This window comes from Peromyscus maniculatus, chromosome 7 (assembly GCF_049852395.1).
Source record: "Peromyscus maniculatus bairdii isolate BWxNUB_F1_BW_parent chromosome 7, HU_Pman_BW_mat_3.1, whole genome shotgun sequence".
Classification (NCBI taxonomy): Eukaryota; Metazoa; Chordata; class Mammalia; order Rodentia; family Cricetidae; genus Peromyscus; species Peromyscus maniculatus.
The window spans coordinates 67552833-67567828 of record NC_134858.1 but is presented as its reverse complement, the minus strand read 5'-3'; the positions used below and the strand labels follow the sequence as shown (position 1 = coordinate 67567828).

Here is a 14996-nt window from a genome sequence, read left to right as displayed (position 1 = left end):
ATGTTATGGCACACATCTGCCCTTGACTCCCAATTATACACACAATCAAAGTCTTTAGAAAAATGCACAATGTAAATTACAGTGCTGAAGTTTTTTCAGGATAAGATTTCTTTGTTAGGTCACATGTGATACCTTAGTTTTGGTGAAGCAGGAACCACCTATTTGTGGCCTTAAGAATGCTTAACAAGTCAGTGTCAGGAATTTAGCTACCAGAGACACAGTTGCAGCTCTCTTGGTGACTTATCTGCTGAGACTGCTGAAGGTCCCATGTCTGATCTCTGGACAAGCTGTCAGTCTTGGCTATTGTCTCAGTCAAAACAATAGTATTTAAAAACAACAACAACAACAACAAAAAACCTGATGCCTTATGAAAGTTGGGGCCAGGGTTTTACATTAGCTTGTTAGGCTGTACAAACAGGACCAGGCTTAGGCTGTCTTCTAGGTCTCTTTCCCCAGCTCTGATTCTAATTATCATCCTAATGTGTTAGCCTAAGTGCTGAAATAGATGAAATGGAGTTGGCCACAACATGGGGATGCCAGATGTTCACTTCTACTAAGTGATAAGAAAGGACCAAGTCTTGGGGTGGTGGTGGTGCATGCCTTTAATCCCAGCACTCAGAGGCAGAGGCAGGCAGATCTCTGAGTTCCAGGCCAGCCTGGTCTACAGAGCAAGTTCCAGGACAGCCAAGGCTACACAGGGAAACCGCATCAAGAAAAACCAAAAGGGCCAAGTCTATATAAGGTCTGGATAAGTCAGCACTAAATCCACACCTCAACTACCTAGTATCTGATCTCTCAACAGTGTCTATAAATAGCTATGTTCTTCATAGTATTTCTCTAGTCTGACAACAGACACCTTTCCTTCAAGTACAGAGATGTAGAAACAGATGTAATATACTTGTGGTAAGACTTCAAAGATTTATCTTGTTTTGCCTTCATGTATGTATGTTAACCACATGAATGCCTAGAGTTCTCAGAAGTCAAAAGAATGTTGGATCCCTGGAATTGGAGTTACAGAGCAGCTGTGAGCTACCATGTGGGTGCTGGGAGGCAATCTCAGGCCCCTGTAAGAACAAATGCTCTTAACTGCTGAGCCATCTCTCCAGCCCCAGGATTTTGGATAAAAATTAGAATTCCAGTAATTGGTAAGATATAGCTCATTTAAAAATATATGAACACTAGTAAGGGCCAGGTCAAAAAGAACTGGCATGCCACACAGGAATGCTGTTTGGAGCAGGGCCTTGGTTCTGCTACAGCAGCTATCTAAAGTTCACCTCACGGCCCCAGCTCAGCTTGCTCACATTGATAATAATCTTTGAGTTTGTTTTTTGGTAAAAAAGGGGTGTGTGTGAGATTTTCTTAGTAAAATTCGATCCACATTTGGGTCTGCCCCTGGTGTTTTCAATGGGTAAAATTACAATTGACAAAGTGAACATGATTTCATTAGAAGGACACCTTTTCCAAGTCTCTCTTAAGTTTACCTGGTATTCTGACAACTCCTTGCTAACGAGCTATATCAATTATTACTCACAACAAGTTTTAAAACAAGTTTATTGAAGAATATTCTTAGGAAGGCAACCACTTTTGATTTGTCATAAAAAAAAGTTACATTTCTTTCTGTTGTGTACTAAAGGTCATGAAAGAGAACAGAGTCACATGCTTTTCCTCTGTGGAACCCTTGGGTAGTATAGCACAGTGTTGTCATTTCTGCACCGTGAGAATAAATTAAAAAAAAGTCTCTTCTATGTTTTTCTTCAACAATCGATGAAAATAACAGAAGGTGGCATAAACAAGCTGCATTTCTCTACTCATTCCGTAGTATTGGAGCCAGTATCTAGAAACAGGAAAGAGATCAATTCAAGGAGCAAGTCCTAAGTATCAGTATTTAGGAACATCTAGGAAAAGGACACAGCGGTGTGTGGGAGGAGGAGGAGGAGGAGGAGGAGGAGGAGGAGGAGGAGGAGGAGGAGGAGGAGGAGGAGGAAGCAGGTAGAGAGGGGCACTCTGGAAAGGCCCTGCCAAGGTCAACAGCTTCCTTCCCAAGGCAGAGGTAAGATACAGCCTAAGCCTCCAGGTGTCTGCTCTGGGCTAGTGTAAACAGCTTTTTCAGGCCACATCCTGCTGGGAACTACAGCAATCTTCTGGTTCTGGCTATTGCTGTCTTTTCTTCTGCTACTCTATTGAGAACACAGCTTAATTTTAGGATGCTAATTTTAGAAGAATGAAATTTTACAGCAGCACCTGATTTATTCAAAATCACCGAAGAATGGAATTTTCCTCATTAACTGAACTTAATCTTTAAATGCTAAACTATATTTTAACCTTGTCTAAGATTTCAACTTTTCCTATGGAAACAGAAAAAAAAAGAATCCACCACAACCATTTCTTTCTTTCTTTTTTTTTTCCTTTTGCTTTTTGAGACAGGGTTTCTTTGTGTAGCCCTGGCTATCCTGGAACTCATTTTGTAGACCAGGCTGGCCTCGGACTCAAGAGATCTGCCTGCCTCTGCCTCCCATTTCTTAAGTTTTCAAATCTTTGCTGAAGATCAATTATTATGGTTTGCTTTATATGAGGGCAACTCTGCAGTGACCACCTAACTGAAGTAGATAAGGGTAATTTGCTACTTTTTATTGTCTGTGGTTGGGAAAAAAATCTGTATTTTTCAAAAAGAACAGCACCAAGGATCACCAGGCAGAAGCTCCTGGAAATAAACACGCCTACCCCACAGGGGGATCTCCGAGACTTTTGGTTCAAATGACTGAAACTGACCCTCTACTAATCACATCTATCCTGCTCAATACAGTAGTTGACTGGTTAGCAACATGCAGCTGTTTAAAATTTAAATTAATCCAAATTATCTAATGAAATAAGATGAAAAAGTTTGTAGTTGCCCTAGTCACATTGTAAGTGCTCTAGGGCCAAGCATGACTACTATGGACTGCAGACACAGCACATTTTCATCATACACAAACTCTCCTCAACAGAACTGGTGCTCATCACTCTGCTCCTCCACCAGGGCTAAGGATTGAACCTAAGGTCTCATACAAGCTGAGCCTTCTATCAATGTGCTCCATCTCCAACCCCCTTTTTACTTTTTTAGGCAGGGTTTAAGTTGCTCAGCCTGGCCTTGAGCTCATTCCATCATGGAGGCAGGCTTTGAAGTTGTTATCTCTCTTTTAGCTTCCCAAGTATCAAAGATTACAGGTCTGTATCAACTGGCCCATTTATATCAATTAATTTACAAATATCTAGGAACTATAAAATAATGCACAAATTTTATGGTCCAACAAACAAAAACCTAGGAGTTATAAGGATGCTACTAGCTTAAATTACATGGGGAAAAAAAAACCCATGAAAGTATAACTTATTTTGAATATAGAAATTTATCTTATGGTACAGCAAATAGTACCACCTTTGTAGAAATGGAAATTAAAACAAAAAGGCTCAAATGTTCATTATCCCTAGCAAAAAATAAAAGATTTTAAGTATCTGCTGGTCATACTAAAAAGTCTCTAGAACTACTTTGGAGGATTCCCAGTTAGCTCTGATGATAAGTCAATGTAATGGCGTTAATTTCCTAGACTTTTTGACATCTGGAAGACTTGCTAGCCTTTAATCCCAGCACTCCAGAGGCAGAGACAGGTGGATGTCTGAGTTCAGCCAGCCTGGTCTACATAGCGAGTTCTAGAACAGACAGGACTCCACAGAGAAACCCTGTCTTGAAAAATCAAAATCAAAATCAATAAAGGGCGGAAAATTTTATGTAGCCACCAGAAATCAGATTAAAAAGAATAATCTATATGAAAAAATAATTTATGTGTAAACATGTCTCTCTCTGTGCACAGATATGTTACTATAAAAATACAACCTTAAGACTTGAAAGTCTTTACTTTCGAAGGTGAAGAATTATCTGTACAGGTTTACATATGGAGCTTTTCTGTATTCTGTACATTTCTTTAGTGATCAGATATTCTTTGAAAATCCAAACTGTAGCCAGGCATGGTGGCACATGCCTTTAATCCCAGCATTTAGGAAGCAGAGGTACACTATGAATCTGAGGACAGCCTGGCTTACATAGTGAATACCAGGCCAGTCAAGGCTACAGAGACCCTGTCTCAAAAAACAAAAACAAAACAAACTTGATAGTAACACAAGATATGGAGATATTACTTTCTCTATTTCTCTTTCTCTTGCTTCTTAGAACCTCCCCTTCTTACAGTGGCAATCATTAAAGCACTGGGGACTGGTGCTTTAAACACAAGCTGTTCAGATTATCAATTAAAGTAAATACACAACAAAACACAGGGCTAGGACATGACTCAGTATCAGAGTGCAAATCCAGCAAGTACAAGGCCTTGGGTTCTTTTTAAAAATAAACAAAGCCAGGCAGTGGCGGCGGCGCACGCCTTTAATCCCAGCACTCGGGAGGCAGAGGCAGGCGGATCTCTGTGAGTTCGAGGCCAACCTGGTCTCCAAAGCGAGTTCCAGGAAAGGTGCAAAGCTACACAGAGAAACCCTGTCTCGAAAAACAAAAAAACAAAAAAACAAAACAAAACAAAACAAAAATAAAAATAAACAAAAGGAAACAAGCAGTCACGGAGCAGGGGGCAGATGTGCCACCTTTAAAATGTCTAAGGACTTTTAGGTCTGCTGTGGAAAATTCCCTTGCACAAATGTAACAAATCAGAGGACTGGGTATCTCCTATTATAACTGCAAGGTTCATGATTAGTTTAAATCAGGGTTAAAGTAATTCTCTTATATATAAAGTGTAGGGTATCCAGCAACACAGAAGTTTTAAGAGAAACGCTTGAAGCTACACGTTACTTTCTTACAGAGAAAGGGGGCATCGGGAAACCTGATGACTGCTTCAAACAAGCATCTCTATGGAAGGAAATTTAGCCATTAGCTTATTTTATTTGGATCTAAATTTAATCTGTATTATGTGTCATGTGAGTGTGCAGATGTAAGGTCAGTAAGAAGACAGATGGAGAATCCAGAAGCTAGGTTTTTATCTGAGGTTTTCAGATAGATCAAGATAATTAAAGAGGAGAAAAAGTATTTCAACAAGTTTTGCTTTCACAGTAATTAGGCGAGCACTTACTTTTACCATCACAGGCTACAATTTTCACTTTATCCACTTTAATAAGTTCTGTCACCTCTCTGAATTCAACATCATTCAATACAAAAGTCCAAACATTATCGCAGAATCTGTATGTATTTAGAGAGCCCTTTAAAACAAAACATTAAGAAATGCCATGAGAAGCCATTGTTTCCCCTCATACTTTATTCTAAAGTAATCCAAGAGAATTTAGCTACCAAGTATATACCTGCTAAAACAGTATGCTTAATGCTTAGCTTAATTTATTTAATTTTATCTACTTAGAAATAAGTAAGAGAAAACCTGGATAAGTCAGCTTAGGGAAAAGTTTAAAAATATTTTTTTCTAAATATTTTAGCAATCTAAAACAATCTGCAAATTACTTACCTGAAATGAAAAGCTACATGAAAGCTTAAATTTGTATGTCTACTGCCCTCTGGTGGATAAATTGCTAAAGTTCATTTGATCTCTCTTTTGAGAAAGGGTCTCTACACAGCCCTGGGTGTCCTGGAACTCACTATGTAGAGCAGGCTGTCTTGGAACTGTCTGCCTCTGCCTCCCAAATGCTGAGATTAAAGGTGTGTACCTCTACATCCTGTCCATTTGATTAAAAAAATGTTTATTTTTATATATGCATGCATATAATCTGGTGCATGCTTGCCTGAGTTTATATGTACTACATGTATGCAGATGACTGTGAAGGGCAGGAGAGGGAATCTGATCCCCTGAACTGGAGTCACAGGTAGTTGTGAGTCACCTCATATGGGTGCTGGAAACCAAACTCATATTTCCTCTAAGAGCAATAAGAGTTTTTTAGCCACTAAACTCTCCCCAGCCTAGTTGAGACTGGCTTCCAACTCCAAGAGATCTGCCTCCTAAGTGCTGGGATTAAACACATGCACCTGGCTCCATTTGAATTTTTTACAAATATTTAAAGCTCCATATTTCACTGGGTGTTCATTCTCTAAATTTGTACAAAAGCAGAGATTCCTAAGAAACATTAAGACAATTTAAATCCCATAACTGGCTCAGATGCATCATCTACTGAGACTACTTCCAATCAGCTTTTTCTGTGACTCTACTGTCACTCAGGCCAGAAACTTGAAATTACCAGTCTGCCTCTCCTTTCTACCATGTCCATAGTTGAATTCTATGTTCAACTATGTCATAGTTGTCAAGTCCTGTCAGATGTGCCTTTTTGAATCTTTCCATTTCTAGCCATCCCTTGTTAGAACTGTTAAGTGAAGCTACTTTGAGCCTTCTGATTCAGCTGGCTAAGAGGCATGGTCTTTTGTCTCTAGCCTCATTCCCTGTAACCCATTCTTCATGTGAGCACCAAAAAGGCAAATATAATTGTGTGGCTCCTGTGACTAACAGTCCTTCATTGACCTCCTGGTAACATTAGTACAGGGTGTGGACTTGCTGGGGAGTCCTATGGTGTCTTTGAGGTTCCCATCACATTAGAACCTACTGAAGAGTTGTTTCTGGAACTTCCCACCATATTCCAAATGCTATCTTCCTTTCCACGGTAGCACCACTCCTTTAGCTGACTGCCAATCTTGTCTTCCATACTTGTACTCCCACTGAACCAAGTAACATATCCTAACACTGTTAACTTATTTGTTTTAATGGTCTGCTCGCTGAACTACGCTGGTAGCAGAGACCAGTACTTCTGTTGTATTTTCAGAGCCTAGCAGAATCTAGCACACAGTAATTACTCATGTCTACTAAATTCATTAACTCATTCATTCACAGCCAGCAGTTTTTTAAAACATCCTTATATTTAGATTCAAAGAGTTTTCACCAATATGGATGATACTGCAGGAATTATTTAAAGATTTTTCTGTTTAAATATCTTGTGCTGAATTTCACATGTGACTGTATGCATGTGCATATAATGCATATTAGGCTTGATTCCATTCTGCTGGTCTTTAAGCTAAATAGAATGTCTCTGCATGTCTAGTTTGCTATAATACAGGGCAGGTTATGGAATCCTGGGCTGCAGCAGTAGCAATGGGGGAAAAAAAGTAAACTGAAAAATTAAGACTTGGTTAGGGCTAACTCTTGGAAAACTAACAGACTTAGAAAACATTGGCCGGGCAGTGGTGGCGCACGCCTTTAATCCCAGCACTCGGGAGGCAGAGGCAGGTGGATCTCCGTGAGTTTGAGGCCAACCCAGGCTACAGAATGAGTTCCAGGAAAGGTGCAAAGCTACACAGAGAAACCCTGTCTCGAAAAAACCAAAAAAAAAAAAAAACCAAAAAAAAAAAAAAAAAAAAAAAAAACACTATGTATGAGAAATACAAGTGTCCAATTAATTTTTGCAAAAGAAACCCACACTAGACACTTTTAATAGAGCAATTAGAAGACTACCAAGGTCTCGTATCATCAGTTTTCTAAACAGCCCAAACTTATGTGGTTTAACATAGATCAATTTAAAATAAAAGTTGAAATTTTAAGCTGGGCAGATTCCTACCTATAAAGAACAACTTTATCAGAATCCCTACTATTAAAATCCAAGAAAAACTTGTCAAGTTTTATACTCTTAAGAGACTTTTTTTGAGACATGGTTTCTCTGTGAAGCCCTCCCTGACTGTCCAGGAACTCAAGTCTGTAGATCAGGCTGGTGGCAGAGGCAGAGATCTGCCTGTCTCTGCCTCTCCCGTACTAGGATTAAAGGTATGTGCCATCATGCCTAGCTGATAATTTTCTATTTGACTATTTATGCCTGTAATTTTTAAGCATATAAAACTGATACACATTTATATATAACATAAATGCATATTTTATCTCTTCAGTAAAATGTAAGCCAATAGGACCTTATCTATTTTGTTCACCTTTGCATTTCTGATACCTAGAACAATGTCTATTACCTAATGGGCACTTAAATGCTTAAGCATAATACAATACATTCTTTTGTATTGCCTCAACACCTAGGCTTTTTTTTTTCCTTCCTTTTTTTTTTTTAAAGATTTTTATTTATTATGTATACAATGTTCTGTCTGCGTGTATGCCTGCAGGCCAGAAGAGGGCACCAGATCTCATTACAGATGGTTGTGAGCCACCATGTGGTTTCTGGGAATTGAACTTAGGACCTCTGTAAGAGCAGTCAGAAGCTCTTAAGCGCTGAGCCATCTCTCGAGCTCCCAACACCTAGGTTTTCTTCAATGTAACTCACAGATTCTTTTCCTATATTGGTCTTCTTATGTTTTAAATTTATTTCTATAGTAGGGTTGTAGTTTGTAACATAGCTTAAGATACTAGAGAATGGGGGCTGGAGAGATGGCTCAGTGGTTAAGAGCACTAACTGCTCTTCCAGAGGTCCTGAGTTCAATTCCCAGCAACCACATGGTGGCTCACAACCATCTGTAATGAGATCTGGTGCCCTCTTCTGGCATGCAGTCATACATGCTATATACATAATAAATAAATAAAAATCTTAAATAAAAAAAAAAAGATACTAGAGAACTATAACAGGGTAACAGCAAACACCATTATCCACAATGTGTTTCCCCAACATCACATGGTAAACTCTTCTGCCACATTTTGCAATGAGTTCTTAACCCCAAATTACCACAAAATTGACAGCAGTATTTTGTTCAAAGCAGGGATGATTCAAAAGACAGCCCACTACCAGAATAGACTTTAAAAGCCTAGCTATCTAAGAGGAGATGGCGGCAAAAAAAGATTCTACAGAAAATGACCTTTCCTGGAAGGTCGGGGGTTGAAAACCATAACTGAACTTAAGAATTACTCCGTCACTTACCTTCCGTCTTGCAGACAGTACTTTCAGGCATTTGAAACCTCAGTAATTCTCCAGGGAGGAAAAAGCCAAACATATACAGGATGATTTGTGAAGCAATGAACTTAAAATCTAAAAGCAATTCTGTATCACATGGAATGGATGAACTTAGTACAGCTGATTTAAAATAGCGTATCATTCAATTATAAGACAACAAGTTCCCGACCAGACTAACCCAATCCTCCTGTTATGCTGAGTAAGTCCATGTAGGCTCTCAGAGTACCTGGTCCAGACTTCCAGATACAGGAAATGTCCTTACCCTGAAATTGACTCTGTTCCTGACTCTCTGAGCCAATGCTGAATTTATAGCTTTATCAAACTGAAGCAGAACTTGAAGGGCAAGCTGGGGGGTGATCTGTTGAGACTGAGAAAAAAAAATGTACATATAAATTCACTAAGGGAAGAACATTAAAGACAAAGTATATTAATTAGAGTCTAAAAGTTAACATAAGTTAACCAGAACTTCAAGCAGAAGTCCTTATTCTCCTGTGCTCTAAGTGAGGATGAAATAAAGCCTGAGAATAACTTCTACACTATCTTGACAAAAAAGGAAACTTGCAGTGAGTTTGCAAAGCCAGGAAAAACTCTTGCTATTCCTTCAGTGGCTGGACAAAGTGTTCAACAGATGGGATCCAAGTTTTCTCTTAGTAAAAGACATGAAACCTATACTAAAGAACAGACAAAGACAAACCTTCCCAAAGTCTATATAATAATAATGCCCAAACAGAGGAGTCAGGCCTGGTGCTGCACAACTGTAATCCCAGCAGGTGGGGAGCAAGGGCAGGAAGACCAGGAGCTCCAGACCATTCTTAAGCACAGAGCACTTTCAATGATGGCCTGGACCCTGTCTCAAAAAAAACAAACAAAAACAACCTTGCTCCCACACCTCCCTCCAGACCCCAACAGAACATAAATTGAAATATTTAATACTTTCTTAGTTGTGTAATTTGAGTAAAATGAATTCTTCTAAAACTGAAATAAAAATTAAAATTTCTAACTCAAATCTCAAAAAAAACTTTATTATATTGGACAGAATTACTTTTAAAGTGATAGAACATCCCTTTCTTCTAAATTTGAGATGAGAAGACTATACTTTCAGAGATCATTTCTATAGTTCATCACTAATAAGTGAAAACCATTAATTTTTAAATTTTTTTAACAAAAAAGTTTGAAGACTTATAGAGCATGTTTAATGTTTGGCCCCCACCTGTATGAGCTCATCAAGGCTCTCTTGAAGACTGTTTCCCAAAGTCGTATTTCTGTATAACTGATATGCCATGGCTTAAAATGGAGCAATTACTTTTTCTTCAGGCTTGCATTGATGTCCTACAAATTTAATATAAAAGACCAACCTGTAACAATGTAAATTATAAATAATAGTCTATTATTTCATGTATTCTAACATGGAACTATTAGAACTCAATTACAAATTACTATATTAATTATTTTGTAATTTCAAAGACTTGTTCAAAGTTGATTTTTTCTGATTTTAACACCAGTATGGTATTTATCTTTTGAATTCAGTATGTTGACATACTCATTAAAATGTGCATTTTTATTTTCCCCACAGGTTTCCCTTAGTTTATAATTTTCTACATAGCATTCATTCTACCTGCTGTCACAGAGGGACGTGATATCTGCATTTGGGCCCTTTATTTTTATGTTTTCTTAAAATTCCATTAGAGTTCCCACCAAAAGGATGGCACTGTGACAGGCAACAGAGACAGGAAGATGAATAAAGATGAACTCCTGGTCCTAAAAGTCTGACTCTACAAAAGGTAACAGACACTTTATAAAAAGGATAAATTTGGTGTGAAAAGGAGTGACACATTCAATCATGTAGGCTGCTTGTGGACAGAGTTGGCTTAGAAAGCTTCCCGTTCTTCAAGCAAAGGAAGAAAGCCATTCCAGGATGGCAGGAGGGCAAGAGAAGCCACAGAAGTGTGAAAGCGTAAGGTTTGTGGAAATCGTAAGTGTGAGTAGACAGTAGCAGTTGGTGACGCTGAAGTAGAGGGCAGGTTGAGTTTGCTCCACAACAGAATGGCAGGCAACAAAAAGACCTTGAAACAACATTTCAGACAAGAAAGGCAGAAAACCCTGCTTACGGGAGGGACCTGAAAATGATTACAGGAGTACAGATTTGACAAATATTTACTTAGACTCCAGAGATGGACAGAAGGAAACATTCAAACAGTCATTATCAGATAAGATTTGGCCAAAATAATGACCAGCATCTTCACATTACAGCTGGCTATCATCTGATCCAACAGATCATTCTGTGTTCTTACCTCCCAGCTCATGGAACTACTATATTTTCTGTTTTCTTTGGCAATTCTTCCTCAGCTCCCTGACTTCCATCTCCTGAATTACCTAAAGGCTTCTTCTTCTTCTTTTTTTTTTTTTTTTTTTTGGTTTTTCGAGACAGGGTTTCTCTGTGTAGCTTTGCGCCTTTCCTGGAACTCGTTTTGGAGACCAGGCTGGCCTCGAACTCACAGAGATCCGCCTGCCTCTGCCTCCCGAGTGCTGGGATTAAAGGCGTGTGCCACCACCGCCTGGCTCCCTAAAGGCTTCTTAAGTCTTCTCTTCACTGGCTTCCAGTTATTCCATCTAAGCTTATGGTGCTAAACCCCATCTATGTATTGATCACTCTGAAACTTTTATCCCCGTCCTCACTTCTTTGTACCCACATGTAAAAATGTTTATTTTACACTGAAAAAAAAAAAAAAAGATCAAATAGCCAAGAAATCTCTCCTGCAGTTAAGAGCGGTTGCAGAGGACCTCTTGAAGAGGACCTAGGTTCAGTTCTGAGGCACTCACATTGGATAGATCACAACCAGCTGTAACTTCAGTTCCAGGGAATCCCATGTCCTCTTCTGGCCTCCATGAGCACCCATATACATGTGTGCTAGCACATACTCCCCCCGCCCCCCCAGACCACACAGGCAGGCAGGCAGACACACACAGAGTTTCACTCCTTCCAATAACTAAGGTACTCTTTGTCTACCAGAATAGATGATACATGAAGACAGAGAAATCTAGTTCAGCTATGTATTTACCACTTAGGACAATGTATGTAGCATTAAAAAAATATATTTGTTGAGTAAAAAAACTTGTTGGCATGTCAAAGTACCAACAAAAAGCATTAGAAATATAGAAATATATTTACGTGAGGGCACCTTTCTACTTTACTGATGAAATCAAATGAATGGAAACTAGAATCTCACAACCACATCCATCTACTAACCTACTTACCACTGCCTATACCCATATACTCTGCCTTTCGGTCATTGTAGTCAACATGCTTTTATCTACATGCAATGTATCCACCTTTGTATCAGGCCTTCTTTCTCTAGCATGCTTGACGATATTGTCTAACAAGTTCCTTCTTTCTTTCATCATCAAATTTCCCCTTTCTTCCCTCATTTCTGTCAGCAAACAAACTGGCAGCTACTTTTACCACCGTTGGGAGAGCAACAACCACCACTACTCAAATCCATTTCCCCCCCACCTCCCTTCTACTCCTGTTTGGCAAAAGTTAAGCGTCACTTGACTCTGTTTCCCCTTCTCCCTTTCCCCCAGTCACAGCAAGCGTTCAGCTCTGACTGTAATGACACCCACGCTGCAGGCCATCGAGGGCACCGCTAAGGCTGATCTTCAGCAGACTAGCCATCTGTCACAGCTCACTCCTTGCGGTTCCAGGGTCTCTGCTCGGTACTTCACTGTGACGGTTGTTGTCTTAGATTCAATGGTTCATCCTGCTCACTGACCCTCTTCTCCTTGTAGCCCTGGCTGGCCTCGAACTCACAGAGTTCTGCCTGCCTCTGCCTCCTGGTGCTGGGATTAAAAGTGCATGCCACCAGGCCTGGTCCTTCCCCACTCTTTACAATCACAAGACAGTCTTTGACTGTTTACAATTTTCTTTCTACATACATGTATGAAGTGTTAACATTCATTCTTGTGGCTTTCAACACCAGCTGGTGATCCCCAAATTCATATATCTTCCAATCAATTCTCAATTCTGGAACTAACTTCCTATTCAAAATTTCTACGTGGCCTTTGTGTCTCAGTTGAAGTCACACCATACTTCCATGGGCTTAGACAATACCTTTGAAGTCGCTCTCAAAGTCATGTAAACCACAAAGATGTCCAATTCCTAGTAAGTCATGTGAACACAACCTTCAGATCCAGTATCAACCATTTTTCAACACCTCTACTATTACTTCCTTGTTCTAAGCCACTATTACAAGTCATTTGGATCATCGAAATGGTGTCCCGATTTCCTTTATTCTATACGTTCCTCACATTCATCTTAATTTACAGTGGGGTTATTGTTTGAAAACATGGGCTAGAAAATGTCTCTTTCTCCCACAGCTTTCTTCAATACTGACATCTGGCTACCTTTTATGTCCAGTCTTATCTGCTATCCTCCTCCTCCTCTTCCTCCCAACACATCCTAACTTCCCTGAGCTCCACAGGCATGTTTCTGCCTTTCTGATGGCTGTTCTGCCTGAAACGTTCTTGCTCAGATATGAACTTGACTAACACAGAGAACTCACGTTTGCCCAGATAGCTCCCACCCAATAACACCCAAACGGACCACACACTACGAAACTATCACACCCACTATGGAACTTCCCCGTACCCTTTAGCTCGCTCAAATTTTTTTTTTTTGTTGTTGTTGGCACCATATGCCAAGTTACATAACGGTCTTCTATTTCTTCTCTGCATAAATGTAGGGCCCACGAGGGCATGGATCTTTGTTGTTTTGTTCGCTGAGACAACCTGCGGGCCGGGCACAGAACCTGACCCGCGGCGGGGGTCAAACGAGACACTGAGTCCGCTGAAGGTAATCGCCAGTCAGCACACGCGTGTGGACCGGGGCCGGGGGAGGTCAGGGAGACGGACACTTGAAAACGGGCCGGCGGAGAGCCGGGTCACCCTCCCGCCTGACACCTGGGCATCCTTTCGGAGACCTCAGCTAGGAGCGACCTCAACGCCTGCCCGAGCGCGCTGCCCCGCCACCTCCACTCCCCGAAGGCGGCCCCGGCTGCAGAACTGCGGGGTGCCCTCCTCACGGCGGCGGAAGCGCTCCTGTCCGCTCTCCGAGGCAGACGCGCGTCCACCCAGCGCGGCCTGAGAGCGGGAAGGAGGCGGCTCCCGCGCCGCCGCGTCGGCCTTGGGGGGCGGCTTCCGGCGGGCACAGCGCTCGGTCCCGCCCGCCCGCCGCGGCTCCCCCGCTCCCGGCCCCACCGCCGCCTACCTGAGGGAAGGCGCTTCCGCCGCGGCGCTAGCAGAGCCGGGCAGAGCGCCCGCCGCGACCTCCTCCTCAGGCACGGAAACCACAGCACTGGGCTAGTGACCCGGATGTGTTTGCGCGACCCGGAGGTGACGCCACGAGAGGCGCCGGTGGCCCCACCTCAGTTTCCGAGAAGGGGCGTGGCTCCTCCCATCTGGGCGCCCCTCCTGCCAGCCGGTGTATGGGGCTGCAGTTTACGGCAGCGAGCTGTTTGGGATTCGTGAATCCTTTTCATTCGGAAGACCTGCTGTATAAACTTCGTGCCTAACAGTGAAGCAAACACGTAGCTATTCTCAATTTCAGAATCTCAGACTCCTTTTGGTATCAGCCGGGGTGCTTGGGGTTCTGCTTTGGAAACAGCAGTTGTGTGCACAGCAGATGGCCACTGAGCACCTGAATTGTCACTTTGGGGTCAATGCAAAACCCGAGGTCTGGGAATGGAACAGGCACTCCTTTGTGCCATGCTGTGTTTCCCTTTTAGCCTTTTTGTTTGGTTGGTTTTTTGAGACAGGGTTTCTCTGTGTAACAGCTCTGGCTATCCTGGAACTCACTTTGTAGACCAGGCTGGCCTCAAACTCACAGAGATCCGCCTGCCTCTGCTTCCCAAGTGCTTTTAGCCTTTTAAAATCATACCCCTGCATCCCAGAATAAAATAATCTGATTAAAGTTCAAATAACGTTAAGATTTTAAACAGGCTGAACTTGTTATGGGTCAAAAGAATCAGAAGTGCCCGCACTGCAGGGCTGTAAAGGCCGGCTATTTTAAAGGCTTACCAGACAATTCCGTGTAAAAAGTTAGC

General features: G+C 41.4%; 1 protein-coding gene across 5 annotated transcripts; it reads right to left on the bottom strand.

Moving 5' to 3' along the window:
- Positions 1-1534: 1534 nt before the first annotated feature.
- Gtf2a2 (general transcription factor IIA subunit 2) lies at positions 1535-14310 on the bottom strand. Of its 5 annotated transcripts, none has more exons than XM_006979284.4 (5): positions 14162-14309; positions 10109-10227; positions 9161-9265; positions 5103-5229; positions 1535-1834 (listed from the first exon to the last, which is right to left on the bottom strand). In XM_006979284.4, exons 2-5 carry the CDS (start codon positions 10178-10180, stop codon positions 1809-1811), a joined length of 330 nt encoding a protein of 109 aa, XP_006979346.1. In that variant the 5' UTR covers positions 10181-10227; positions 14162-14309; the 3' UTR covers positions 1535-1808. The 5 variants fall into 5 exon arrangements, with proteins under 5 accessions (XP_006979346.1, XP_015853448.1, XP_076432713.1 ...); XM_015997962.2 differs by having other exon boundaries at positions 10109-10253; positions 14162-14298; XM_076576598.1 differs by lacking the exon at positions 14162-14309 and adding an exon at positions 13704-13986.
- Positions 14311-14996: the final 686 nt, after the last annotated feature.